Genomic DNA, 26,297 nt, shown 5'->3' with positions numbered 1-26,297 from the left:
TGCAAAAGAAGGTGCAGAGAGAAGGCAGCCTTGGGCACTCCTTCCCAGAGGATGAGGCATTTTAGGGAACAAAAATGACTCTGGCAGCCCTTCCAGGAGGTGTGGGGTATGCTCTGCTCTCTCCTTCACTGGCATCACTCTATGGGGTCAGCTGAAGCTTATTTTGCCCAGGAAAATGATAATAAATCTAGTAAGATATAATAATTGATATTAGAGGGTGGAGCAGGTTAAGGAGAACATCAAACCGCAGACTCTTGCACAGGGCAGGGGACAAGAGCTGGTTGCTGGGCGACACCTGGAAGATGTGTGCCCAAGCTCTCCTCCTTCCCCCCACACCTCCATCCCAGCCCCACCTGTGCCCATCCCCAGCACCGGCTCTGTGTGGGACAGCACCAAGCCCATCCAGCCCCACCCCTCAGTGACCAACAGACAGACAGAGCTCCACAGCTGTTAGGGTTGATTGGTTTTGTTGTTGCTTTGGGGGTTTGGTTTTGGTTGGTTGGGTTTTGGGGGGGTTGTTTTATTTTCCCACTGTGGATGTTGCACCAGTTTTATTGGTAAAATCAAGATGAAGGCTCACAAAGGCTGGAACATGCTTTTCCTTTTAAAGAACTTCCACTGGACCTTAATGGTGAGCATCCAGTCGTTGACATATAAACTCTTACAAGCTGATGTGCACACATGCGCCCGGGGGAGACGGTGGCAGCGTCCTGGTGGCAGGGGTGGTTTCTGCACGGGGCACTGGGTGCCCACGATTCATTTCCCAGCCTTCTGGGCCTTCTGAGCAGACTTGGTGACCTTCCCAGCCCCACCACTCTTCTTCTCCACGTTCTTGATGACTCCCACGGCCACGGTCTGCCGCATGTCACGGACAGCGAAGCGGCCTGCGGGAGGGAGGGGTTCAGACGTTTATTCATGCATGGAAGGGGTTGGGTAGGAAGGAACCTCAAAGCTCATCCAGTTCCAACCCCCTGCCCTTGGCAGGGACACCTCCCACCTGCCCAGGTTGCTCAAACCCTCATCCAGCCTGGCCTTAAACACTTCCAGGAATCAGGTGTCCACAACTCCTCTGGGCAACTGTTCCAGTGCCTCTCCATCCTCATAGTGAAGAGCTTAGAGAGGGAAGCTGAAAAATGTTTCTGCATTCAGAAATTATCAGGATTTAGCCACCTTGGAGGATAGGTAGGGAAAATTCAGCCTTGCCTCTGGAAACCCAGCTCAGCAAAGAACCCAGCCCAGCCCATCAGCCCTATAGGTGCATGCATCAGTTTTGCACCCCCAGAATGTTCCCAGCTCCCTCCCCAGCTGTCTGGTGGGGAACACTGGGAGAGGCTCAGCACGTGGGGTGTGGGCTCTACACCTGTACCACCTTCGTGCTTCTCTACAGGAGACCTCCAAGGAGCTGTTTCCTTACCAAGAGGTGGGTACTGGGAGAAGCTCTCCACACACATGGGCTTGCCAGGGATCATCTCCACGATGGCTGCATCTCCTGACTTGAGGGACTTGGGGTTGTCCTCCAGCTTCTTGCCGGAGCGCCGATCAATCTTCTCCTTCAGCTCAGCGAACTTGCAGGCGATGTGTGCGGTGTGGCAGTCGATGACGGGTGAGTACCCGGCGCTGATCTGCCCAGGGTGGTTCAGGATGATCACCTGGGGACACAGCAGGGTCAGGGCAAGCCTGGCAGAGGCAGCGTGGTGGCATACCCTGTATCATGGGATGGGTTGGGCTGGAAGGGACCTTGAAGATCATCCAGTTCCAACCCCCTGCCATGGGCAGGGACATTTTCTACTAGCCCAAGTTGGTCAAGGCCTCATCCAGCCTGGCCTTGAGCACTTCTGGGGAGGGTGGCACGGTGGCAGCAGCAGCTCTGCTGACCTGAGATGTGAACTGGGCTGCCTCCTGCGGCGGGTCGGACTTGCTGTCCCCACAGACGTTCCCGCGGCGGATGTCCTTCACGGACACGTTCTTCACGTTGAAGCCGACGTTGTCCCCAGGCAGAGCCTCGCTCAGGGCCTCGTGGTGCATCTCCACAGACTTAACCTCAGTGGTGATGTTCACAGGTGCAAAGGTGACCACCATGCCAGGCCGCAGGATGCCAGTCTCCACCCGGCCCACGGGGACTGTGCCAATCCCTGAGGAGACAGCAACAGGGCAGAGCAAAATGTAACCTGCTTGGCACAGCCTGGGGCCAGAACTCAGCTGCAGCATAAACAAGATATCAACACTGGTTTTCACCACAGACCACACCTGCTGCCTGCCCAAAGACCCAGTTTTAAGCTGCAAGATCAGCATTAAGGACTTCAAAACAACCAGAAGTCCCTCCTTTGTACCCAAGCTGGCAGAAAGGAGTGGCACCAGAATCAGAAGACCCTTAGCCATCCATATGCCCTGGAAGCTCTTCCATTGCAGCAGCTGTGGCATCTCCTGCATGGGGGGGGGTCATCACAGTGGGCATGCTCCACATCCCTGATGGCCACAGCACAGCATGCCAGGGGTTAAATGAAGGGAACTTACTTTCTCTACCCTGTGTCATCAAGAGACTTTGGGAAAACTCACCTTTGGAGTCAGGTGAAGAATCACTAAGAGAAACAGCCTTGGAAAAAGGTTGGGGAGGTTGGCCAGACCCATCTGCTCCTCCACATCCATCCTGCCTCCAGCTCCCCTCTTCCCATGGTGTCTCTGCTCTCTGGGCACCTGCCTGATGGCAAACCCATCCCTCTCTGCCCCAGCGTAGCCAGGGGGAGACACAGACCTGCTGAACACCTTCCATCTCCATTGCGATCAAAAGACTGGGTTCAAAAGCCTGCTAACCCCCATGGTTCCTGCAGCACAGACGTCCTTGGAAAAGTGTGGAATAGGGCTGGAAAAGGCTGTGCCCACCTGCCCCAGCAGCTGGGTGAGTCAGCAGAGATGCTGCCAGCAGGTCAGAGAGCTCAGGGGGTATTTTTAGCCCAGCAAAGCGTCCCCATCACTGATCCAGAGGCACAGGGACCAACCACTGACCTCCCTACATGGCTGAACCTGTGGCTCAGCTCAGCAGAGGGAGGTGCTGGTGATGGACACCAGCATTTGGGCAGCATGGGCAGATCATGGACAAGCCACTGGGCACCAGCCTCGCTGGTGGCCCTCCCTGCTGGTCCTGTCCCTCAGCTGGGTCCTAGCACAGTTTTTGCTGCCTCCAACTTGCCCTGCAAGCTGTGACCTCTGGGTCACCCAAATTTGCAGCCGGTTTTGTATCCTGTGTTCCCTGGGGACAGCTCCCAAACCTGCTGCTCCTCTCCAGGGCACCTTTGAGCACGTCTGCCCCCACCCCAGCCAGCCCAGTCTCGAGCAGGGGCTTTGCCCTGAGCTCCGACCCTTCTCCCCAGCATCCTTAGTCTGAAGAGTCCAATCCCTCCAGTCTCCCAGTACCTGGAGGTGTCATTCCCAAGTTCCTAGGGAACAAAGACTCCAGTTAAAGCAGAGGGCCAGTGGCCAGGCTCTTGCTCACCTCCAATCTTGTAGACATCCTGGAGGGGCAGGCGCAGGGGCTTGTCTGTGGGGCGGGTCGGGGGCAGGATGGTGTCCAGGGCCTCCAGGAGGGACACGCCGCTGGCGTTGCCTTCCTTGCGCTCCACCTTCCAGCCCTTGAACCAAGGCATCTACAAACACAGCAGCAGCACACCCTGAGTGTGCCTGTCCTCAGCAACCAGAGGGGATCCCACCAGGACAACTTTCAGAGAGTCAGTCCAGCCATGTCCTGGCTTTCCCTGAGGGCTGGAGAGCTCTTGCCACTCCACCACCCCCGAAGGCTTCTCTGCACCCCTTTGCCCAATCCCATCCAGAGGTGTGCAAAACATCCACTGAGAGGAGGAAAATGATAGGAGTGGTTAAATCCAGCAAACTCAAAGCTCCATGTCCAACACCAACCCATGGATGCTGTGCCAGCTGCCTGGGTCCTGCTCTCCAGCAATGATGTTTCCAGCACAGGGACCTCCAGCCAAGTTCCAGCAACAAGTGACCCAACCTTCAGTGTTGTGAGGGACTCATTTCTTCAAGGGAAGCCCCAGATAGAACATTGCTCCCTGCTCACTGCAGCTGTTGCCCCTTTAGGGTCTGGATTTCAAACTGGTTTGGGAGGAGGCTGGAAACCCACAGCTGCTGAGGGGCAGCCGCTGCTCCCAGCTCCTGTCCTGAATTGGAACTTTGAAGATCCTGCCCTAAAGTTTACCCAGAAAAGGGCTGACCATGCTCATAGTTTGATACAGGGAACCACAGCACTTTCACAGGGCTCTGCTGCACATCTGGAAGCTGTAGCAAAACCTGGAACTCACTGGCAAGAAAAATTCAATCCTGAGTCTGGGAGAACCCTGATACAACAAACAAAGGTCAGGGTCTACAAAGTCATAGAATCATAGAATGCACTGGGTTGAAAGGTCATCTAGAGGTCATCCCCCTGCAGTCAGCAGGGACATCCCCAATCAGCAGGTTGGTCACAGCCAAACAGCTCTGCAGTGTCAGACCCTGATGGAGGAGCAGCACAGCCACAGTGCTCTGCAGTTGGCTCTCTGCTGCTGTGCAGCAGACGTGGGCTGGAGCTTCCCACGCAGAGCTGGCTCCAGGCTGATGTACCACCACAGCTCACCTGGAGGTGACAGGAGCTGCAGGGACGTCATGGCTCTAATCTTTGCTCTCTGATAGGTCCCCTGACAGAGGGACAAGTCACTTGACTGTCTTGTGCTTGAGTGAAACCCTGCCAGAAACTGGGAGTGAAAGAAGTCCGAGCTTTTTTTGGTGAGGAATGGGAGGAGAGATACCTACCCCAGCTTGTCTACATGAGCGACATGGGAAAGGAGTCTGACCCAATTCAGAGTCCTGGCAAAGGCAGGACAGGGATGTCCTGGGGACCACAGCATGGGGAGGACCCCGCCCCCTCTGATCTAGACCTCTGGCTGGCTTATTCCCAGCTCAGGCAGCTCCTGGGAGCCTGTCCTGGAGCCAGGTGCCCCCTTACAGAGGGGTGAGCAATTTCAGCCCCTACCTTCCCTTGGGCAGCACATCACATTGGGAACATCCTCTGTGAGCCAACCAGTGAGCCCCATCCTGCTCCAGGCCTCCCCTCTACAGCCTATTAATAGAAGAATTGTCCAGGATCATCTTCCTAGGCCAGCAGCTGCTGACATTTGGAGCCTGTCTGATGTGAGGCACCCAGGAGCTATGTGGTTGGGTTTGGCATGGCCGTGGGTGACCTTTATCCCAGCTCTGCTCCTCAAGGGACAGGAATCTCCCAAGAACCCCAAAAATTTCTTCCTTCCCACCCAGCCCCAAGTGCTGCCTTTCTTGAGCAAGGCTGTGAGCTGTTTCATGCTGGTGTGAGCTTGTACTGCAGGACTTCTCCAGCTCATATTCATGATCCCTGACCTCCCTCAATTACTGCTGGACTCATAATGTTGTCTCCCTCAATGTGGAGCCCTGACCTCATAATCCAGTCCTAAAGCTCCTTTAGGCATCAAATTTCCCAACAGTTTCACAAAAGGCTGCTGGATGATTCTGCTCTGAGCAACTTGCTCAAGGTCACCCAGCAGGACAGCAGGCACCTTCCTCTGGCCAGAACTTTCCAGACCATTCTTTCTTTAGAAGACAAAAGCTGAGGCTGCTTTTTATCCAAAACACTCCAGTGTCAGAATAACAGCAACTTCTGGCAGTCTGTCTGCCATGAAGCATCCATCCTTCATCTATTCTTCAGGTCTTCTGAGGAACAGCTGAGGGACCTGGGGGTGTTGAGCCTGGAGGAAAGGAGGCTGAGGAGAGACCTTCTGGCTCTCTGCAACTCCCTGAAAGGAAGCTGGAGCCAAGTGGGTGTTGGTCTCTTCTCCCAAGGAACAAGCAACAGGACAAGAGAAACAGCCTCAGGTTGCAGCAGAGGAGGTTTAGGTTGGACATGAGGAACAAGTTTCTTTTCACAAAGGGTTGCCAAGCTTTGGCCCAGGCTGCCCAGGGCAGTGGCAGAGTCCCCACCACAAAAGCCCTGGAGATGTGGTGCTGAGGGTCATGGTTCAGTGGTGCCCTGGCAGTGCTGAACTGGTTGGACTTGATAATGTGAAAGGTCTCTTCCAACCCAAACAATTCTATGACTCCATGATTCTTTCTCCCCTGCTGTTATATGAAATGACAGCAAAGACCCCTCAGAGCATCCTGGCTTTTTGTCCCTACCATGCTCATCCCCAGTGCAGAGGGAGGAACATTGCTGAAATCCACTGGCCAAGGAGCAGCCCCAGAAAACCACAGTTTTGGTATGGGAAACTTGGCACCCTCAAGAGAAAAAAAATCATCATAGGAGACGAGATCACAGCATTGGAACCAGCACTGATGAGGAAGGGGACCTGATACCCAGCACAGCACCAAGGAGCCTGTCTGCACAGTGGAAGCCATCCCAAGTCTGTGACCAGATCATGTAGTTTCCCTCAGCAAACATCCTCAGAGCACTCAGGAAGGTCCTGATGAGAGTGACAGTAGCTGTGGATGGCTCTGATGTCACTGGGGGTGTGCTCATGAGAACCCTCCAAAGCACATCCCAGGAGCAGAGCCATTCAGCTCATCTCCAGGGGATGCTCATGTTTAGCTGCTGAAGTTGTCTGGCCACAGCACAGCCAGCAGCATGCCCAGGAACAGAGAGCCCTTTCAGAGCCCTTTCACCCCAGCTCAGCTCACCAGAGCTACATGCCCAGGCCCTGCCTGCTGGCACAGACTGGTCCCGCACGGCGGCACACACAGTGTGCCCCTGGCTGTCAGGGCATGGAGGGCAGCTCCAGCCTGCAGGAGTGTGGCTGGCAGGGGAGAAGTCTAACACAGCAGACACTTACGTTGGGAGAGGGCTCCAGCATGTTGTCTCCATGCCAGCCCGAGATGGGCACGAAGGGCACTGTGGCTGGGTTGTAGCCAATCTTCTTGATGTAGGCGCTGACCTCCTTGACGATCTCGTCATAGCGCTTTTCGCTGTAGGGGGGCTCTGTGGAGTCCATCTTGTTGATGCCCACGATCAGCTGCTTGACCCCCAGGGTGTAAGCCAGCAGGGCATGCTCACGAGTCTGCCCGTTCTTGGAGATGCCAGCTTCAAACTCACCCACGCCAGCAGCAACGATCAGCACGGCACAGTCAGCCTGGCAGGAGAGAGCCAAGGAATTGCTTCTGCTCCCGGTGACACCCCCGAGAGCCCTCAGTGAGTCCCAGGTGAACATTGCCCATGGCTTGGATAGATTCCCTGCCAGCTGCTACCCACAGCCCTGCTCAACTACCTCAAAAGTGACCCAGCTGCACTATTTCAGCCCTGCCAACCATGGTTTTACAACGTGGCTTGGAAACCAGGGTGGGTTTGTCCAAATTGAAGGACCACATCTTGATCATCTGGGGTTGAACAAGCCAAGGCCTCACCTAAAGTCCTAGTCAAGTCTTGCAAATCATCTCCCAGGGTGATGGTTGAGATTACAGCCACGCAGTTTGTGTTCCTTGGCTTTCTTCTGGACTCAGAGCCCGCAGCAGAAGCTGTCTGGCTTTGACAGAAAGCTGTGCCCAGCCCAGCTGGCATCCCAATGGGAATCAATCTGGGCATGCAGTGAGGCTCATCCAGCACCCATTAACCACAGGGAGATGCAGGAATGTCCTGCAGTGTGATGAGGAAAAAATCACTCTGCCCTGCAAGACTAGACCATGGAGTTTGGCAGTGCAGTGTGGGTATGGGACAAAGGCAAGAAGCTAAGGAAGGAGCAAGATCCATGGAGACTCCTTTAGCCAAGAAAGCCCAAGGGACTGTTGGGAGTTTCTTGTATACCACAGCAGACTGAGGCTACAATAACGTGGAGATGTCCTCACTCAAAGGCCTGCAGCTCACAGCACCCCACCTGCCAGAGAGGTCATATCCATCCCCACTTCCTCCTGGTGGCCCTTTCACCCAGATGAGCAGGGAGGTGCAGGAACCACAGCATGCTGGGTCTTCCATCTGCTGTCTCAACCACTCACCTCCAGAAGGATTCCAACAGCACCTATGTGACCCTGGGCCTGTCAGCAAGCCTCAGCCCTCCAGCCCCTGGCAGCGTCCCACCCTCTGGCCACTGTTTCTCACCTGGGAGGTCCCAGTGATCATGTTCTTGATGAAGTCCCTGTGGCCAGGGGCGTCAATGATGGTGATGTAGTACTTGGTGGTCTCAAACTTCCACAGGGAGATGTCGATGGTGATGCCACGCTCACGCTCAGCTTTCAGCTTGTCCAGCACCCAGGCGTACTTGAAGGACCCCTTCCCCATCTGGCCAACACAAAGGCAACAGCTGCTGAGAAACCCAAGCCCACAGCCCTGGTGCCAGCAAGCCACACTCCAGAGCACACCTCAGGCTCACAAAGGCTGCTGCAGGCAAATTTCTCCTAAGCAAGTCAAAGGCAGCTGTTACCTATTTGTATCAAATACTGCTGAGAGGAGACATTGCTGTCAAAGGGCTCCTCAACAGGATGGAGGAGAGGCTGGGAGAAGAGCTGTGAGGTGTATTTGTGAGTGGGGTTGGATGGACAGGAGCTGGAGCCACTGACCCAAGAGGCCTCCTCTATCAGACACCACAGTCCTGCACTGCTGCTGGGAGGTTGTGCTGCTTCAGAGCTACACAGCAGTGGGAGAAACCTTCTTGTTGCATCTGAATCTATCAGCTGAGGCTATGAGACAGCCGGCTGGTGGGAAAGGGCACTGCTGCAGGAGCATGCCCATAACTGACGTGGGGGTGGGAGGAGAATGGGTTAAAAGACAATGAAAAGCAGAGACAGTTGCTATGAGCAGAAGAGAAATGTGATTGGGTTTTGCCAGTGTGAATTCACATTAGAAGCTGCTGGGAGCTGCCCCCAGCCCAACTGTTGCTACCACATGGCCAACATCTCAGCCAAGCCTGGGATGCAGAGCATCACACTGGGGGAGATGAGCTACAGCAAATCCCTGCCCTGTGATGGAGCCCTGAACCTCCTTCTCTCCTTTGGGCTGGTGTCCTCTGACATAAGAGAGAGCTGGGCTTCCCCCTCCCCCAGCATGGAGGTGGTGCTCCCAGCCTGAGCTGGGATCCTGCCAACATGAAGAGAGGGCAAGACAAGACCAGCCCATGCTGACCATAGTATGGAGCTTGGCTGAAGCAAAGGGTTAATGGGCATCAGTCAGAAACTCCTGACCTCAGTAAAGGGCTTTTTAAGATGGAAAATGGAATTTGGGTCATTTGTGCATGATTTAATGGGACTGCTGCCACTGTGATACCAGTCTCACAACCAACCATCCATCCCTCTCTCCCTCCCTCCATCCCAGTGTTCTCCTCCACCTGGAGCATCAGTGCCTGCAATCCCTTCTGGCCAATTATCAACCAACAGCCCAGAGGGAAGCGCTTCCTGGCTGCAGGCAGTGAACCCTTTGGGGATGATTCTCACCAAGAACTGAAGCCACCCTGCCCACACCATGCCTGGGGGCTGGTCTGCATCTGCTCTCCATCCCCGAGCTGCGGGCCAGCAGCAGGAATTAGCAGTGCTGGCATTTATGTAACAGCTGAGCACTGGGGATGACTTTGCAGCTTGCTCCAGAGGATTAAGGGGAAAAATCCTAAAGCCAGGGGCAAGCCTCCCCCTCCTCAGAGGGGATGCTGGGTTGAGAGGGCGATGCCCCATCCCCACTGTGCAGCTGGAAGGTCTTGAGCCTTCAGGAAGGGGGTGGAAAAATCCAGAATCAAATCTCTGCTCCTAAGCATCCTCCTGGCATCAGGCTCAGTGAGCAGGAGCTGGGAGGTTAACCCTTTCCAGCATGAACATCTCTTGCCAGGGGAAGAGGGAGGGGATCCCATGATGGGGTGGAAAGGGACCTTTGGAGATCATCTAGTCCAAGCCACCTGCTGAAGCAGGGTCACCTAGCTCAGGGTTGTCAAGATGTGCTCATTTGCTGATGGAAATGGTAGAGACACACTGAGGGAGGATGCTGAACCATCTCATTTCAACCCTACTGTTCCCTAGAAAGGTTGGACCAGATGACCCTTGGGCTCCCTTCCAACCTGGCATTCTGTGATCCTGCCTGTGACTCTGGGCTTTCACACAATGCATTAAGGATAGGTAGCTCTGGGGCAGAAGCTCAGCCAGAACATCCCTCAGCCTTTCACCCATCACCAGCCCAACCCTTCCCTTCTGGATGGGGAACCTGAGGCACAAAGTAGATCCCTGCCTCTCACATGGGAGCCAGGCAGGAACCAGCACCTTACTGCAGGCAACCATGTCCCTCAGACAAACACCCCACGAGCAACCCACTCCAGAACTCAGCATCATACATAACATGAAGGCAGATGAGAGCTCTCATTGTGTCAGCAGCTCCACTGCTCTCACAGGGTGTATTCAGTTACCCAGAGCTGTCGGTGAACACCACCAAAGGCAGAGCCAGGGTATTATCCAGCTCTGCACAATACCTTCCCTGTTCAGGGCAAGGAAAAGCCTGGTTCCCCTTGATGGCACCCCAGCAGAAGGCCAGCTTGCTGTTTGGGGAGACCAGGAATGCTGATTGCTCTTTAAACAGAATAACTCTTCCTTGGGAGGTTCTGTTACCCTCTGCCCCTGAATTGAAAAGAAAACAGAATCCTTGTTTTTTTCTCTCAAAAAACCTATCAGACCTTGGCTTTGGGTTTTTGATTGAGTTGTTTTATCACTGGTGGTTTTTTTGTTTTGTTTTTTTTGGGTTTTTTTGGGTGCAGGCAGGCCTCCATTTCCTGTGAATGCCACCTAATGGAAGCAAACCAACCCCGGCCCTGCATCAGAAAATGGAGTCTGTAAGCTCAGTCAATAGGCTATTAATAGCAGCTCCCAGTGCCTGCGTCTCCTGGCAAGGCAATGAAAGTATCTCTTCAATTAAAATAGCTGCAATCACATCTAGGATAACCTCATATTGCCATGCCCCCATCAGTAGGTGAGGGGCGAAACTATGTGGAGAGGTATCAGGGATCAGTTTAGAACAGGAGGGAGAGAAATGATTGTGTAGGAGCTGGGAGAAGGGCTGCCTGGCAGCAGAAGGGCTTGGTTTAGCTTGGATGCTATCAGCAGATTCAAAGGGTTAAGACAGACAGGCAGGCAGAAAAACATCTCATAAGGACTGGCAGCTCTGGAAACCTTTTTTTTTTTTTTTTTTTCATTGAAAGATGGGATCCTGTCCAGAATAAAATCATCCTAATAATGGAGGGATGTCTGCATTAAAGCTCCTCGGAAGGATGACGACAAAGCCATCTTCTGCGAGAGCAGCTCTGCCCCGGCAAGGCTCTTCCTGGCTCCCCCACCACTCTAGAATTTACCATCATTAATTGCTCAGCTCTTCCAATTCACCTTTTTCTTCCCCAGGTTATTGCTTCCTCTTTAATCCCTGCCTTTGCCAGACACTATGGGCTGGGTGGTGCTTTGCTGCCTGCCCAGCACAGGCTCTGCCGAACGCCTCCATTGTAAGGTTAAACAAAAGGATTTAAGCTAAACACTGGTGCTCCCTGCCAGCTCTGCTGCATTGAAGACTGCCAGTCAAGCCAGACACCAGACGAGACCCCCAGAGAAGCATAGATGGGGTTTGGAAGAGCCTGGATCAAACCAAGTGGTCCTGCTGCTGCTGCACCTCATGCCCAGCATGTACTAGGAGGGGATGCCTCAGAGTGAAATTCAGGGAGCACTGCAAGGAGGGGGTGAGGGACCATCAGGTTTCGAAGGCCTTTCTCCTCGTGCACAATATTTAGAAGGAATTTCATGCCCTGAAACACGGTGGTTTGTGGTTCTTCCAGGATCCTGGCAATTACCACCAGTTCCCTAACCCATCTTGCAGGCCTGGTGATGCCCCTGCCCTCATTCCAGCCCACAGCAGGGAGTCTCCCAGCTCTGGAGAAGAGGGTGGCCAGCATCCAGGTGGCCTAATTTCCCAAGGCCACAGGAGTCATGAAGACCCAGGGGTACAGAATAGGTGGGAATGAAGGGAGAAATAGGTGGGAATGAAGGGAGAAAGAGAAGGTATGAGAAGAGCAGCACCAGGAAAAGAGGTGCTGGGGGACACCAACACAGCATCCCTGTGGGTGGGAGTGGGGGGCACATGTCGGGAAGGGGCTCCTCACCTCAGCAGCCTCCTTCTCAAACTTCTCGATGGTCCTTTTGTCAATGCCCCCGCACTTGTAGATGAGGTGCCCGGTGGTGGTGGATTTCCCAGAGTCCACATGACCAATGACCACGATGTTGATGTGCGTCTTCTCCTTCCCCATGCTGCTGGGCTTGGTGGGGCTGGCCGGGGCAGGTGGGCAAGGCTGTGAGCACGCAGCTGCCTTCTGGGGGAGGCTGTGGGGCAAGAGGCAGGCACGTCACAAACACCCCATGGCAGCACACCCCTGGCCCAGCAGGGGTGGCTCTCCTCTCTCCCCACCTTCCCACTGGACCACGTGCCCCAGCCTGGTCAGAGGTGCCCAGCCTCGTCTGGCAACCCTGCCCGTGCTGAGCTGGAGCCAGGCTATTTCTGGATGCCACATTCAGCCTCCATCAGCAAGATGCCATGTTTTGGGTGTCTGCCCCTTTACCACCCTCCTGGAGACCCCCAGCTCCCAGGGCTACATCATCCATGCCTCAAAGGTGCCCTTCCTCCGGCTCAGGGCTGCTCTGCTGCATTCTGGGTCTTTCCCAACCTGAGGGCATCTCCTCCATGTTGTGGGTGCCTGTCCCTGCACAGTGCCTACACCACTCCCAAGCCCTGCCTGGTTCAGGTGACAACATGGTGTCTGCAGAAGGGGCTGGACAAAAATAGCCCTCAGAGCAGAGCTGCACAGAGGTGGTGGTGGGAAGCACTGGGTGGGTTCATTCTATTTTGCTGCCATGAAGCTGGATAAACCAGTGGGAAGGGGGCAAAGAACCACCAGGAGATGTATCCAGGCGCTTTCCTGGCATCTGCCAGCATTACCATGGCTCTGCAGCTGCTACACCAACCCCAGCACAATTAAGAGCTTTAATTCGACCTTCTAATAAAATCCAATTTTAGGAATCTGCCTCCAAAAGTAAAGGAGGTCAGGAGGAGTTTGCTGCTCAGCAGCGATTCAGTCATGCGGGTGATGACATCCCCCTGCCAGCAGCTCCCCCCCCCAGCCCTCCTGCCCTGTCCCTTTGCTGTCCTTGACCGGCTCCGGACCGGATCTGGCCATTTTGCAGCTCCATCCCCAGCATAGCTCAGCTCTGGGAGCAGAGTCCCTGTTCCCCCCTACCCCAGCTCGGGGGTGGGAGATTGGGGTCACTTTAGGAACTGAGGATTTCTTGGAGTTTGGGATTTTTTTTTGTGCCCCCCAGCCCCAAGCAGCTAAAAGCTGGGGAGAGGTGGTGGAAAAATTGGTATTTCCCACCTGCGAGAAGAAGCACCTGCGGGATGAAGGAATGGTAAAGCCCCATCCTCTTCCTCCCTATGCTGGGGTAACACATCCTCCTTCCCCCCACCGCCAACCCCATCACAGACAGCACCTGGAACAGGGTTTCGGTATTCATTGAACCCCTGGAGCAAGACATCACTCCCAAAAAGCCCTTCCAAAGCCCAGTCCCTTTGCCCATCCCCGCTGCGGAGCTGCCCAGCCCGGGGCAGGGAGGGTCCCGGAGCTCTTACCGGAGCGGCGGTCGGGGCAGCAGAGGCTGCCAGCTTGGGCTCCGGCGGCTTTATCTCCCCGGGAGGGGCCCTCCTCTTGACGGCGGCAGCGCAATGCAGCGACCCCCCCGCACTACGGCAATGCGGTACAGGGCGGGGGAGGAGGAGGAGGCGCCGGGGGGAGGAGGAGGAGGAGGGAGGGAGGAAGGAAGGGAGGGAGCAGGGAGAAGCAAGGCGTGGGGAGATGGGAGATGGGGATGGGAAGGTAGAGGGATGGAGGAAATGGAAGTGGGGGAGATGGAGGGATGGGGGATATAGGGATGGGAAGAAGATGAAGGGATGGAAGAAATGGAGGGATGGGAGATGGAGGGATGGGAGATGGAGGGATGGGAAGGAGACGGAAGGATAGGGGATAAAGAGGGGGGAGGAAAATGGAAGGGGGGGAGGTGAAGGAGTCAAAGATGGAGGAATGGGAGAAAAGGAAGGGTGGAAGGTGAATGGATAGGCAAGGTGTGAAAGATGGAGGGATGGGAAGCAGACAGAAGGATAGGAGATAAAGAAAGGGGAGGAAAATGGAAGGGGGGGAGGTGAAGGAGTCAAAGATGGAGGAATGGGAGAAAAGGAAGGGTGGAAGGTGAATGGATAGGCAAGGTATAAAAGATGGAGGGATGGGAAGGAGGTCAAAGAATGGGCAACAAAGGGATAGAATCACAGAATGGTTTAGGCTGGAAAAGACCTTTGTGATCATCCAGTCCAACCCTTAACTCAGCACCACTATGTTGTCACCAAACCATGTCCCTCAGCACCACATCTCCTGGCCTTTGAAACCCCTCCAGGGATGGGGACTCCACCACTGCCCTGGGCAGCCTGGGCCAGGCCTTGACAACCCTTTTGGGGAAGAAATTGTTCCTCATGGTCAACCTAAACCTCCCCTGGGACAACTTGAGGCCATCTTGTGGATCCCTTGTGGGAGCCTGGAGGTGAATGGACAGGGCTGGAACTGGAGAGAGTCCCAGGGCCACTCAGTAGCCCAAGCATTGCTCTGCCCACAGTGGAACCAGTGATGCAGGACTGTTTTTCCCAGATGTGCTGGGATGAGAGGGGTCGCTGCATGGCCCCAGGGGCAAACACATTCCTGGGCAGAGCCCCACAGGCACTGACCTGAGTATCTGCCTCAGTGGAAATGCATTAGCTCAGGAACAAACAGCAAAGCAAAGACAAATAGAGCAAACCAAATTGCTGCACCTGGCTGCTCAGGAATCTGTGGTTTATTAACATCATCTCATTTAATGGGAGAGGGGATTCAGGCCCTAGGAGGAAAACAATCTCCTATAGTATTACAATGAAACCTCCTTTGCATATGAAACAATAACATGTGGTGGCTATTTATAGACTATAAATCTATATTTTTATATAAGGAATATTCATACCTGTGTCAGCTGTGCAATCACAAGGCCAACGCAAAATATTCTGTCACAAAGCTAAATATGGGTCAAACAAAAGCTAATTTGGAATCTAGCTCTGTAAGAGTCCAGGCCAATTTCATGGCCCAGGCGACCCTTCCAGTGAGTGGAACAGTAAGTCAGGTACTCTTAGGACAGTACCTTTCCCTTTGTAGCCTGAGGGTTAAAAACTGACCCACAGAATCATAGAGTCAGAGAATTATTTCAGTTGGAGGAGACCTCTAAGATCATTTAGATTAAAATCTTCCTAATTCTTAAAGAGAGGCTTTATTTTTTCATGAACATTGGAGTTAGAATCATAGAATTACGGAATTGCCAGGGTTGGAAAGGACCTCAAAGATCATCCAGTTCCAACCCCCCTGCCATGGGCAGGGACACCTCACACCAGATCAGGTTGCTCAGAGCCACATCCAGCCGGGCCTTCAAAACCTCCAGGAATGAGGCTTCCACCACCTCCCTGGGCAGCCTGTGCCAGTGTCTCACCACCCTCATGCTGAAGAACTTCTTCCTAACATCTAATCTACATCTCCCTTCCTCTAGCTTGGATCCTTTCCCCCTAGTCATCAGTATTTTCTTAGAAACATGCTAGGAAAGATCTCTTTCCTTTTGTGCAGCATTTCTTGCATGACACAAAATGAACCAAGTGCCAGAAACAACAAAACCAAACTTCCCAGAGGAAGGTTCTAAGGCAGCACCCAAAGGGATTGCCCCAGCTTTGGTCTGGGCTAGGAGGAGCAATGTTAGCTCAGGCTGGGATGTGCTGGAGATGGACTCAGAATGGTCTGGGTTGGAAGGCACCTCCGAAGGTCATCCAGCCCAAGTGCAGTGACACACAGGAAGGATGAGTATCCAAAGCCCCTATTCCTCCTGTCCATATTGTAGTGGTTTGCCAAGAAATGATCTCCTCCTTTATACACAAGGGCTGCAGGCAGCCTAGGAACTGCCCTCAGAAGGGCAGAGGCTGTGTTTGTTGATGGAGATTTCAGCCTTCAGGAGATGAAATAAATCCCAGGTCCCTCGGCTGCTTGGGCCATGGGAGCATGGTATGGAGCTCTCCTCATTCAGGTCTTTCCTCAGGAAAGAGAATTTGAATTGTCAGCCCTTTTTCCAGGCAGGGCAAAGAGAAATGGGCTGTGCAATGTGCTTTACTCCTACAGTGAAATACAGCCTGATAGCCCATGGGACTATAAATAGTGTGGGGCATGAGGAGGAGAGGGCTCTCAGACCTGGATAATCCTGGTTCTGCTAAGCCACCTTACACCCAGCCTCCAAGAAGCTTAAAGCCACAGCTGTCTGCCCAGGTCTGTCTGGCCACTGCCTGCAGAAAAGGGCTTCACCATACACATCAACACCTCAAGCTCAACTCTCACACACCTGAGTGGAACTGGTTTTCCTCCTGGAAAACTGTCAGCCTGTCCTTAAATGTTCAGCTGCAGAAAATACAAGAGACCTGAGCAGGCAAAATCTGAGGGCAGGTGAAATTTAGCACCTCAGCTGGATCCAGATTCAGGCCCCAGGTGAGAGAGTAAGAGCTGTTCAGCCTGGGGAGGAAAAGGCTCCAGGGACACCTTAGAGCTGCATTTCAGTATCTGAAGAGGACCTACAGGAAGACCTGGGAGGGACTGCTTAGAAGGGCTTGGAGTGATAGGCCAAGGGGCAATGGTTTGGAACTGGAGCAGGGCAGACTTAGGTTGGACATCAGGAGGAAGTTCTGCACAGTGAGGGTGGGGAGACACTGGAACAGGCTGCCCAAGAAGGTGATGGAGGCCCTGTCCTGGGAGACATTCAAGATCAGACTTGATGTGTCCCTGGGCAGCCTGCTCTAGTTGGAGATGTCCCTGCTGGCTGCAGCAGGATTGGGCAGATGACCTTTGAGGGTCCCTTCCCGCTCAATGCAAGCTGTGAATCTGTGAATCCTTGAAACAATTCCCATTGATTTCATTTAGGCTTGGCTCCCCCACTCCAAAAACCATCCCCAAATGATCTGGGGGTCACTCAAGACAACACAATGACCTCTGAAGGGATGGGCAGGCTGCACACATGCATGGTAAGTACTTCATAGCCCTATTATCAGCATTTCAACCCCATCCAGCCCCACAGCTTCCAAGTTTAGGATCTGATGCTTCAAGCTGTGCTAAAATGTCCTTTTCCCAGGCATAATAATTGAGACTTTTTTTGAGTTTAATTTTCCTTTTTTTTTTTCTGCCAGGGAGGCCCCTCCTGGTGTGACTGGGAGGAGGAACACTCCGCAGTGCTGGTAATTGGTATGTATCTGGGATGAGAACAGCCCAGGCTGCCTGCAGGGATTTGCCATCGTGCTGGGGGTGCTCCTTCCCCTCAGCAACATGCTCAGCTCTCTGTGCACTGGTGGGGTTGTCACTGAAAATGCCTCAGGTCTGCTCTGACAGCAGGAGTTTGGGCAGAGCAGAGAGCAAACAAGGGATGCCTGCCCTGATGTCACTCCTGAAGTTCCAGGAGTGCCAAGGAGAAGTTGGGGCTGGACACAAGGGTAGCTATAAATTGGTGGTTTCCTTCCTTCTTCCCATGCAAAGCACAGAGAGATTTTCCCTCAAAGGAAGAAGTGCCACAGCCATGGAGAAGCAAATCAGTGAGGTGCAGGGCAGTGGTTGTCCTGTAAAGGACAGCTTCATGCAAGGGTTGTTAGGTTTCCTTCTTCCCACAGTCAGGCTTCCAATTCCTTCCACACCAGTTTTGGAGGCTTTGCAGAAGCTTTGCACTCAAATGTTTCAGCATTTACAGCACCTCAGCATAGCTGGGGTTGGAGCAGACCTCTGGAGATCATCTAGTCTATCACCCCTGCTAATGCAGGGCTCACCCATAGCAGCCCAGAATTGCATCCAGGTGAGTTTGGAATCTCTGCAAAGAAAGAGTCTCCACAACCTCTCTTTACCATCTGGTGGAGGTGGATAACCTCAGAACACCAAGACACTGGGCATCCTCTCCTTGTCTACACAACATGCATCCCATGGCAATCCTGAGCCAGAGCCAGCACATCAAGCAGGCCCTGCAGCCCTGTGAACCCCCAGCTTAACTGGGGTTAAGACAGGATGGGACTCCCTGCTGCATCTCCCAGAGGTTTCCAGAGCATGTTTGCAGGGAGTTGGCTCTGAGGTCAACCTCTGCAGCCCCTGTGTGGATGTGCTGTGCTTCTCTGTGTGTTTGTCTAGAGCACTCCTGGCCCACGACAGCAAACGAGAGATTCCATGACACCTTTAATGTGAGTAGGTTTTCCTCAAGCTGTAGACCTGGTGAGGGAAGATGAAGACAGAAATGCTGGGACAAAAAGGCAGGAGAAGTAGGAGAAGAGGAGCATTCTGAATTCCTGCACTCAGCACACGCTGCTGATACCTTTAAATTGGAGCCCAAGGTTTAAAAATAAACTTTGGAAGTCGTAACAAGATGTCCAAGCCCTCCAGCCACCTGGCCAGCTGGGGGTGGTGTCTGGTGTCACCCCTGATGGGGTGGCATGAAGAGCGTGGCCAGCAGCTGGAGGCAGGTTCCCACCTCTCCCAGATGAGCAGCAGCCAGCAGGGGTTATAAGACATTCTTGGGTGCACATCCCCAGCAGCTCCTCACCTAAACTCAGATTTCCTCTGAAAATTTTTAACTCCTGCCCTGCTTTTCTCCTTCCCCACTGTCTTTTCTCTCTACCTTCTTGTTTCGCAACCTTGGCAGCAAGGGTCTGTGAACAACGAAAGTGCCCAGAGCAAGCTGCTCTCTGGGAATCAGCCAGAACAGACATTGCCACGCTCTCAAGTCTTTTTAAACTCCAAAGCAGGAGAAAAGCACCGCTTGGAGTGCCTCTCTTCAGAGACACCTCTGACATCTTTGCTGCCTGGATGTAGCACCTGCGGGGGCTGTGAGAAGCTGATCCCGCAAATCTCCCTGTGTGCCAAGGAGGGCACAGACCCTGACTGAGGTGAAACTCAGGTGAGATAAGGGACCTCTGTCCTGGGGTTTCATGCTGCTTGCAGAATGCTGGGTTGCTCCTGGCCCATGCTGGTTTTCCAGCAAGGGAGTCTGGTGCTGCACCAAGCTACAACAGACTGCTGTGTTTGTTTTGGCAGCTCTGCACATCTCCCAGTCAGGAGAAGGCTGCATTAATCCTGGGGATGGCTTCTCATATTGAATCACAGCCACTGAGTGAAAAGAGCCCTGGCTGCCCATATCTGTGATTGCTTTAGTCCAAGGGCCGTTAATGGAGATCCTTGGCTATGAGCACAAGCTCTGGATGCATTCAGAATGAAACATAGATCAGGCAACTTAATGAGAAAAGCTGTTGCTGAGCCAACCCCCATCACAGCCCAAGGATTTATATGAATGAGGAATTGGTTTGCATGTGGTGGCAGTGAAATCTCCTTCCCAGACAATGGCAGTGACTGGGGGGCACATCTCCTCCAGCCCCACAGAGGAGATGCTGATCTAAGAGTTTTCTGTGGGGAGATGGATCCTGCTCAGTGCTGCTGCTGGTTTCTCCACAACGCTTTTCCCACCTTTCCCAGAGGAACAGATGGGACAACAGTCATGAATTCATAGGAGCAAGTTAAAGCTTTCAGTTAAAGCTTCTGGATCCCAGCAAGCAGTAGTCTCCTTTCAGTCCTTTTCCCCTGTTGGAGACATCCCTTTTGCATAGCCAAATCAGACACTTAGTGGCTTTCTATCTAATTCTCTCCACGTTCTGCTCATTTGCAGATCAGAGGCAGAATTTTGGGGAGCTCCTGGTGGAAGTTCCCTGAGCCTTTTAGGAAATCAACCCTGGATGCCAGCACTCCTTGGCACAAACTGCAGAGGAGGAGAGCAGGGCTGACCATGGGTTTGATTTCATAGAATCATGGAATCACTCAATGGTTTGGGTTGGAAAGGACATTTATAAGTCATTTATTGCAACCCCTCTTCAGTCAGCAAGGACATCTCCAACTGGAACATGCTGCTCAGAGCCACAACCAACCTGATCTGCAGTGGTTTCAGGGATGGGATATCTGCACATCTTTAAGCAACCTGGGCCAGGCTGTCACCAACTCAGTGTCAAACATTTCTTCCTCATGCCTTGTTTATTCTCCCTCTTTGAGTTCAAATCATCTCCCCTTGTCCTGTCCCAGCAGGCCATGCTCAAAAGTCTGTCCCCAGCTTTCTGATCAGCCTCTTTATGCACTGAAAGGCCGCCAGAAGGTCTCTCTGCAGCCTTCTCTTCTCCAGGCTGCCACTCTTGCTCTGTGAGGGTGCAAAGTCCCTGGGCACAGAGGAGATGCCCCTGGCGTGGTGTCTGAGGTGGACATTTCGGTTGGTTCTTACCCATAGGTGGCAGCAGCTGCCTGCGCTGGACAGACTCTGCCCAAATCCCGAACCTGCCGCGCAGGAGGAGCAGGAGGGCAGAGCCTGAGCACAGGTTGCTGGGGACTTTCTTACCATTGACCAAATTCCTGAAGCTTCTGGGATGTCATATTGCCAGGAGTAGCATTAAGCCTTATTGACTGGGCACTGGGGTGCCCCAGTGTTAGCTAACACCCATCCATGATGCCCTGTGTGAGCTGGTGGAGTCCAGAGGCAGCAGCTCCTTCAGCCCCACAGCCTTTGCTGGCTTCCAGCTGTTTCTGTCAAGTACAATATGAAAGGTGCTCACAACCAGCAGATAACAAAAGCTAATTTCCATCTGTAACATGTAGCCCAGAGAGCCAGGTTTAAGAGAAAGAAAAAAGGAAAACACAGAAAGCTTGTTCCAAAGCAAAGGGTAGGGAGAGTCAACTCAGAGGCTCTAATGAGAGGAAAATCGAAGAGAAAATATATCCAAATCTTGTCATCCACCTGCTTTAAAACAACTGATTCTTGGTCAATACCAATGAAATTTATCTTCCTCCTCAACACTTTTGACAGACTTTGTGCTGGATACTCCTTCCATCACCATTGGGCTCCTCTGCCCCACTGTATCCTTAGGGAGAAGTGGTTTTGGCTTTGGGATGGAAAGCAAAACAAGACAGGTTTTGTAATTCATCTGCACGAGGACACTGATCTCCTTGCACCAGTGCAGCCCCAGTTCATCCCTCGCTGCACTGGCAGCAGCGTCCCCTTCCCTCCCCAGGGCTGTGCCATCAGCTGAGCAGCCTCAGACGTGGGTGTAAGTGGTGTTTAGGAAGTGTTGGTTCATCTCTGCTCTATATTAATGAAAGCACTTAGCCCACTCAGCCCACTCACCACTTAGCCATCCTGTACCCACTGAGAACCACCCATCCTGTACCCACTGTAGAACATATTTTCTATAGCTATAAACTCATTACTCTGTAGATTATTAGAGGGACTGAGGGATACAGCTCTCAGGAAGGATTTAAGCAGGAACCTGAGCGATGACACAGCTTCACTGAAAGGAAAATGACCTTTCAGGTCTGAAACACTAGCAAAAAAAGGAGGACACATCTTTTCCTTCTGGACCAGATAAATCTCTCCAGGTCATGCCCTGGGGCTCTTCATGCGTTGAAGCTGGTGGGACTTAGAATGAATGCTCCCAGCAGGGCTGGTCTGGGGGTCCAAGGGACCCTGAAATCAAACCACCAATCAAAGCTGATCTTGAGTTTGCATGCTAGGAATGAAAACAACCACGTGGTTGTTTAAACTGCCAGTTGGTATTTGGATATTCAAAGTCCATCACAGCCTCTAGCCAACTCACTCCCTGGAAAGAGCTGAGTCAGTATCATCCATGGGGAAACTGAGGCATGGCTGGAGGCACTTGGTCCTGAGCTGGACCACACATGCTCTTTTGTTTGTCCTTAAACCTCCAGGGTAAACTTTGAAAACAAACTATTTATTTACAGCCTTGTGGTGCCAAAGCTTTCTCTGACACACACAGGGAGAGCACCCAGCCCAGAGTATTGCCCTGTCCTGTGGGCCAGGACAGGGGATCTGGGGACATGAGTCACCTGGACTGTCCCCATGCTGGAGTGGCTTGCTCTGCTAAGAAACACAGCTCCAACGGCAGCTCAGCCCCTTGGCAGCTCCACAAGCTGCCCAGGACCACATCAAGTTTGACCTTGAATGTTTCCAGGGACAGGACGTCAACCACATCCCTGGGCATCCTCTTGCAGTATTTTACCACTCTCATTGTGATGTCCTATGTTTGCTCCTGACCTTTGGGGCTCAGGAAGAGTCTAGCTGTGCTTCTGATTCCCTTTACACCCAAATCCTGATTTTGTTTAGTTAACAGAACCATAGAATTGTTTTGGTTGGAAAAGACCTTTCACAGAAAGGGGTTGGAAGGGACCTCCAGAGACTAGTTCCAAATGCCCTGCCAAGGCAGGATCACCCAGGGCAGGCCACACAGGAACACATCCAGATGGGCTTTGAAAGTCTCCAGAGGAGACTCCACAACTTGTCTGGGCAGCCTGCTCCAGGCCTCTGCACCCTCACCATAAAGCTTCTCCTTATGTTGAGGTGGAACTTCTTGGGTTCTAGCTTGTACTCATTTCTCTTTGTCCTGTCACTGAGCACCACCCAAAAGGGCCTGGTACCTTCATCCTGACAGCCACCACTCATAAGACATTGATCAGAACCCCTCTCAGTCTTCTCTTCCTCAGACTAATGAGCTCCAGGGCGCTCAGTCCCTTTTCGTAGGAAGAAGTTCAAGTCCCTCAACCACTCCCGTAGCTCTTCTTTAGCATGATGGAGTCCAGCCCCTACCCCAGCACTGCCAGGTCACCATCAACCCATGTGCCTCAGCACCGCATCTCCACGGCTTTGAACCCCTTCCAGGCATGGTGACTCCACCACTGCCCCGGCACCCTTGTCGCCTGTCCCAGGTCAGTCTGTCATGAAGCAGACATTCTCCGGTACCCCGGAGCGCGGCAGCGCATCCCAGCCAAACCCACTCCCTACCTACACAGCGCCGCCGCCATTGCCTCTTTATCACCATGAGGGGGCGTGTCCAGCCGCGCCCCCTCTCTTGATTGGTGGCACTAGCTCATGGGGGCGTGGTCAGTTGGGATATAAGGAGGGGGCGGGGTACAGGTCACGCAGCGCCGCGGCCGAGGCCGGGCGGTGCGGAGCGGTCGGGACGCGGCCCTTCCTGGCCCCCCGCGGCCTTAGTGCCTGCCAGCCGGACCCCCACCCCTTCCCCACCACCACAGCCGCCCAGCACAGGTACTCTACCATCGGGAGGGCAATTTAGGGGTGTGTAGGGGGGGCTGTTTTGCTTCAGGAGGGCAAAGCTGCAGCGAGGCTCTTTGGGTGAAGTTTATGGGAGGAGAATCCGTGCCTCAGTTTCCTCACTAAGGATAGTTAATGGGGACGGGGATGCTTGGAGGACATTCTGTAGCGGGACAGCCAACACTTGAGTGCATCGTTCAGGTAGGGAAAGCCTCACCAGGAGCTTGGGGGGTGGTGAGGGTCCTGTGGCACTCGATCCGTATGCCCAGTTGCAGCTCAGGTCGGTGCTTTTGCTGTCCCACCGTATTTGGTGGGGGTCCGGGGTTCTCCTGCATCCCCAGGGGACTGTAGTTTGTGCTGGCAAGTGTTGGAGCCTGTTTGAAGCCGTTTTGAAACCACGGGGTGTGGGACGAGGCAGCATTCTATCGGGGGGTGCCTTGCACCAGGAGAAGAAAAGTCTATCTCCGGCTCCAAAGTGGCCAGGGAGTGCGATTTCCATGGCCGTGCTTGGAGCAGACGTGGCAGGAGGAGGGATGTGTTGTGCAGGAGGGAGCAGGGTTGGCAAGTTTGCCCCGAGCTCGGGGGCGGTGGAGGCAATGCTGGGGACAGGCTGGAGCTGGAATCCCAGGCTGGAGAGCCCTGGGCTTGTGCCCCAAGCTAAACGCTCCTCTGCTTCTTACACAATCTCTGCCTGAGGCTGGGTGAGTCCCAACTGTTGATGCAAGGAGGGGAGCTGGGAGGGAAAACATCCCTGTGAGCTCCGGCTTGCCAGGGAGCAGCTTGGTGCTAGGAGCTGTTTTCCAGGGAATTATTTTGGCTTTGCATGTAGCTGCAGATTTAAGCTGTGCTTGGCACCAAGAGCCCTCAGCCCTATGCCCAGTCAGTGCCACTGCCTGGGCCACATCTCTTCAGAAGCCACACTGGTGCCACTTAAATTCCTGGCGCTTGCTAACGTGTGGGCAGAGGTCAGGTCCTGAGTGTGTGCAAGCTGTAAGGACCATGTTTTGGCCCCTGTGCAGTGAGTGTCCCTTTGCTTGCAGGTGTTTAGATTTGCACAAGAACCAAGATCAAGAACCATGGCATCCATCCCATCGAGTGGCTCGCTCATGGCAACACATAACTACCACAGAAGTAAGGGCTTGTGGCTGAGGTCGGTTTGGAGGGGGTGGGTGAGCAGGCAGGGTGCTCTGCCAGGCTTCAGCACCATTCAGGGGGATGTGGCTGCAGCAGAGATGGAGCTGAGCTCAGGGATGTGCTTTCAGCTGAAGCTCCATGAGAGCTAGCAGGCTCCTTGCTGAGGAAGGGGGCATCCAGCAGCTGCCCCTCCTGCTGCTCAGACCCTTCTTGGGGTCATGACAGCCCTTGCCCAGCTGTATGAGCTGGAGATAAGAACTGAAGGAGTTTGCAGAGCCTAAGATTGTGGGTGAGGGGAGGTGATGGCTTCAAATGCATCTTGCACTGCAGAGGGCTTGGAACTGGATGATCTTTAAGGTCCCTTCCAACCCAAACCATTCTATGATTCTGTGAAATGAGTTGCAAGACCAGTCTGGGTTGGTTGTAGCTACTGGCACCTCCCCAGGGGAGGCCTTTCTGGTTTAATGAGTTGCCTGAACCAGAAAGAATTAAAGTGTTCCCCTTGAGCTGAAACCAGTAACAGGCTTGCAGCAGCTGGACTATAACTGCATGGGTTAGATGCAAGAATCTGCATCATCTTGGCCTCAAGTTGTGTGAAAGCCTCCTGAACGTCACCTACAGATGCAGAGCCATTAAATAATATCCTTGGGGTTGCAGATGTTTTCCCACAGAGGTGTTCAGGTGCTTTGCTGCTGCCTGCTCTTGGCCAGCTTGTAATCTCTGCAGTATTCCCTTCCTCCTGGTCTTTACTGGCATGGCAGTAAAGTGGGAACATACTTGAGTGAGACAGTGGTGGGACTGGGCTGTGTTGCCACAGGGATGGCTACACCTCGGCCATGCTCTGCTGGTCATGGCACAGCCAAGGGTTGGTGGTGGCTCTGATGGCTCTGATATCTCTACAGGGCGCTTGAGCTCTACATCCAGCAACAGCTCCTGTGGCAGCTCCGAGTACTCTGGGGAGGTCATCCCCCACCCCCCGGGTAAGTGCTGTCTGGCTTGGGGCGGTGGGCAGACGGCTCCCAAGCCCTCTTCTCCAGATCTTGCTGGAGGTGACCCAGCCTCTCTTGTGGGATGAAGCTGGGGTGGTTGCAGGGCTGCTTGGGTTACCCTGACCTGGGCTTTCCCTGGCACACACTGTCCCCAGGTCTGCCCAAGTCTGACCCTGGCCACTGGTGGGCCAGCTTCTTCTTTGGGAAGACAGCCCCCCCAGCCATGACAACTGTGTCAGAGTCCCTGGAGAGGTGAGTGCCTCCCTTGCATGAGGTGACATGAGGGGATGCCAACTGGCACCCAAGGGGGGGGACATCCCTGGGCATGGGTGATGTTTGGCAGCAAAGGACTGCATGAAGACCAAACAGTGATAATCAATACCCTAGTGCTGATCCCTTCTCTGCTCTCTTGCAGCTTGGGAGCACCGCGGGTGCCAGGAGTGGTGGCCTGTGGCCTGGTGCCAGCCCCCGGTGCAGGGCGGCAGCGCCACACCAGCGAGTCCAGCTCGGGGCCCTCGCCATGAGGAGCCCCCTGGCGGCCCCCCGGCGGCGGGCACAGCCCTTCCCCTCCCCCTGGCTTCGGCAGGCTGCTCCCAGCAGGGCTGCTGCCTTGTGGGAGAGCAGCACCCCCTGATGATTCCACACCAGCCTTTTTACTCTGCTCTTGGTGCAACTCCTTTGGCTTACCTCCTGTCCTGCAATGGCAACGAATAAACTTGAGCAGCCCTTACAAGCACTGGGGGTGGTTCTTCCTCTGGGGTGGGAGGGCAGAGCAGTGCTATGGGTGTTGGGTCTGGGTGAGGATGGGCTGCAGCCTCCAATCACAGCAGCAAGGTCATAGAATCACAGAATTGTTTTGGTTGGAAAAGGCCTCCAAGATTGAGTCCAACCACCAACCCAAAACCTCCATGGCCCAAAGTGCCATGGCCACAACTTTAACTGCTTCCAGGGGTG

General features: G+C 53.7%; 2 protein-coding genes across 2 annotated transcripts; one reads left to right on the top strand and one right to left on the bottom strand.

Annotated features, from left to right (window-relative positions):
- Positions 1-460: 460 nt before the first annotated feature.
- On the bottom strand, positions 461-13,638 carry EEF1A2 (eukaryotic translation elongation factor 1 alpha 2). The gene is made up of 8 exons (XM_054391763.1): positions 13,628-13,638; positions 12,111-12,327; positions 8,099-8,278; positions 6,843-7,139; positions 3,491-3,641; positions 1,876-2,132; positions 1,415-1,649; positions 461-884 (listed from the first exon to the last, which is right to left on the bottom strand). The coding sequence occupies exons 2-8, from the start codon at positions 12,252-12,254 to the stop codon at positions 757-759; spliced, it is 1,392 nt and encodes a 463-aa protein (XP_054247738.1). The 5' UTR covers positions 12,255-12,327; positions 13,628-13,638; the 3' UTR covers positions 461-756.
- A 9,471-nt stretch (positions 13,639-23,109) lies between these two features.
- Positions 23,110-26,071, top strand: PPDPF (pancreatic progenitor cell differentiation and proliferation factor). The gene is made up of 5 exons (XM_054392001.1): positions 23,110-23,214; positions 24,261-24,351; positions 25,257-25,334; positions 25,499-25,595; positions 25,759-26,071. Exons 2-5 carry the CDS (start codon positions 24,297-24,299, stop codon positions 25,865-25,867), a joined length of 339 nt encoding a protein of 112 aa, XP_054247976.1. The 5' UTR covers positions 23,110-23,214; positions 24,261-24,296; the 3' UTR covers positions 25,868-26,071.
- Positions 26,072-26,297: the final 226 nt, after the last annotated feature.

The sequence above is a fragment of the Indicator indicator genome, chromosome 24, assembly GCF_027791375.1.
Source record: "Indicator indicator isolate 239-I01 chromosome 24, UM_Iind_1.1, whole genome shotgun sequence".
In the NCBI taxonomy this organism is placed as follows: domain Eukaryota; kingdom Metazoa; phylum Chordata; class Aves; order Piciformes; family Indicatoridae; genus Indicator; species Indicator indicator.
The sequence above is the reverse complement of the archived record's forward strand: the minus strand, read 5'-3'. Positions and strand labels throughout refer to the sequence as shown.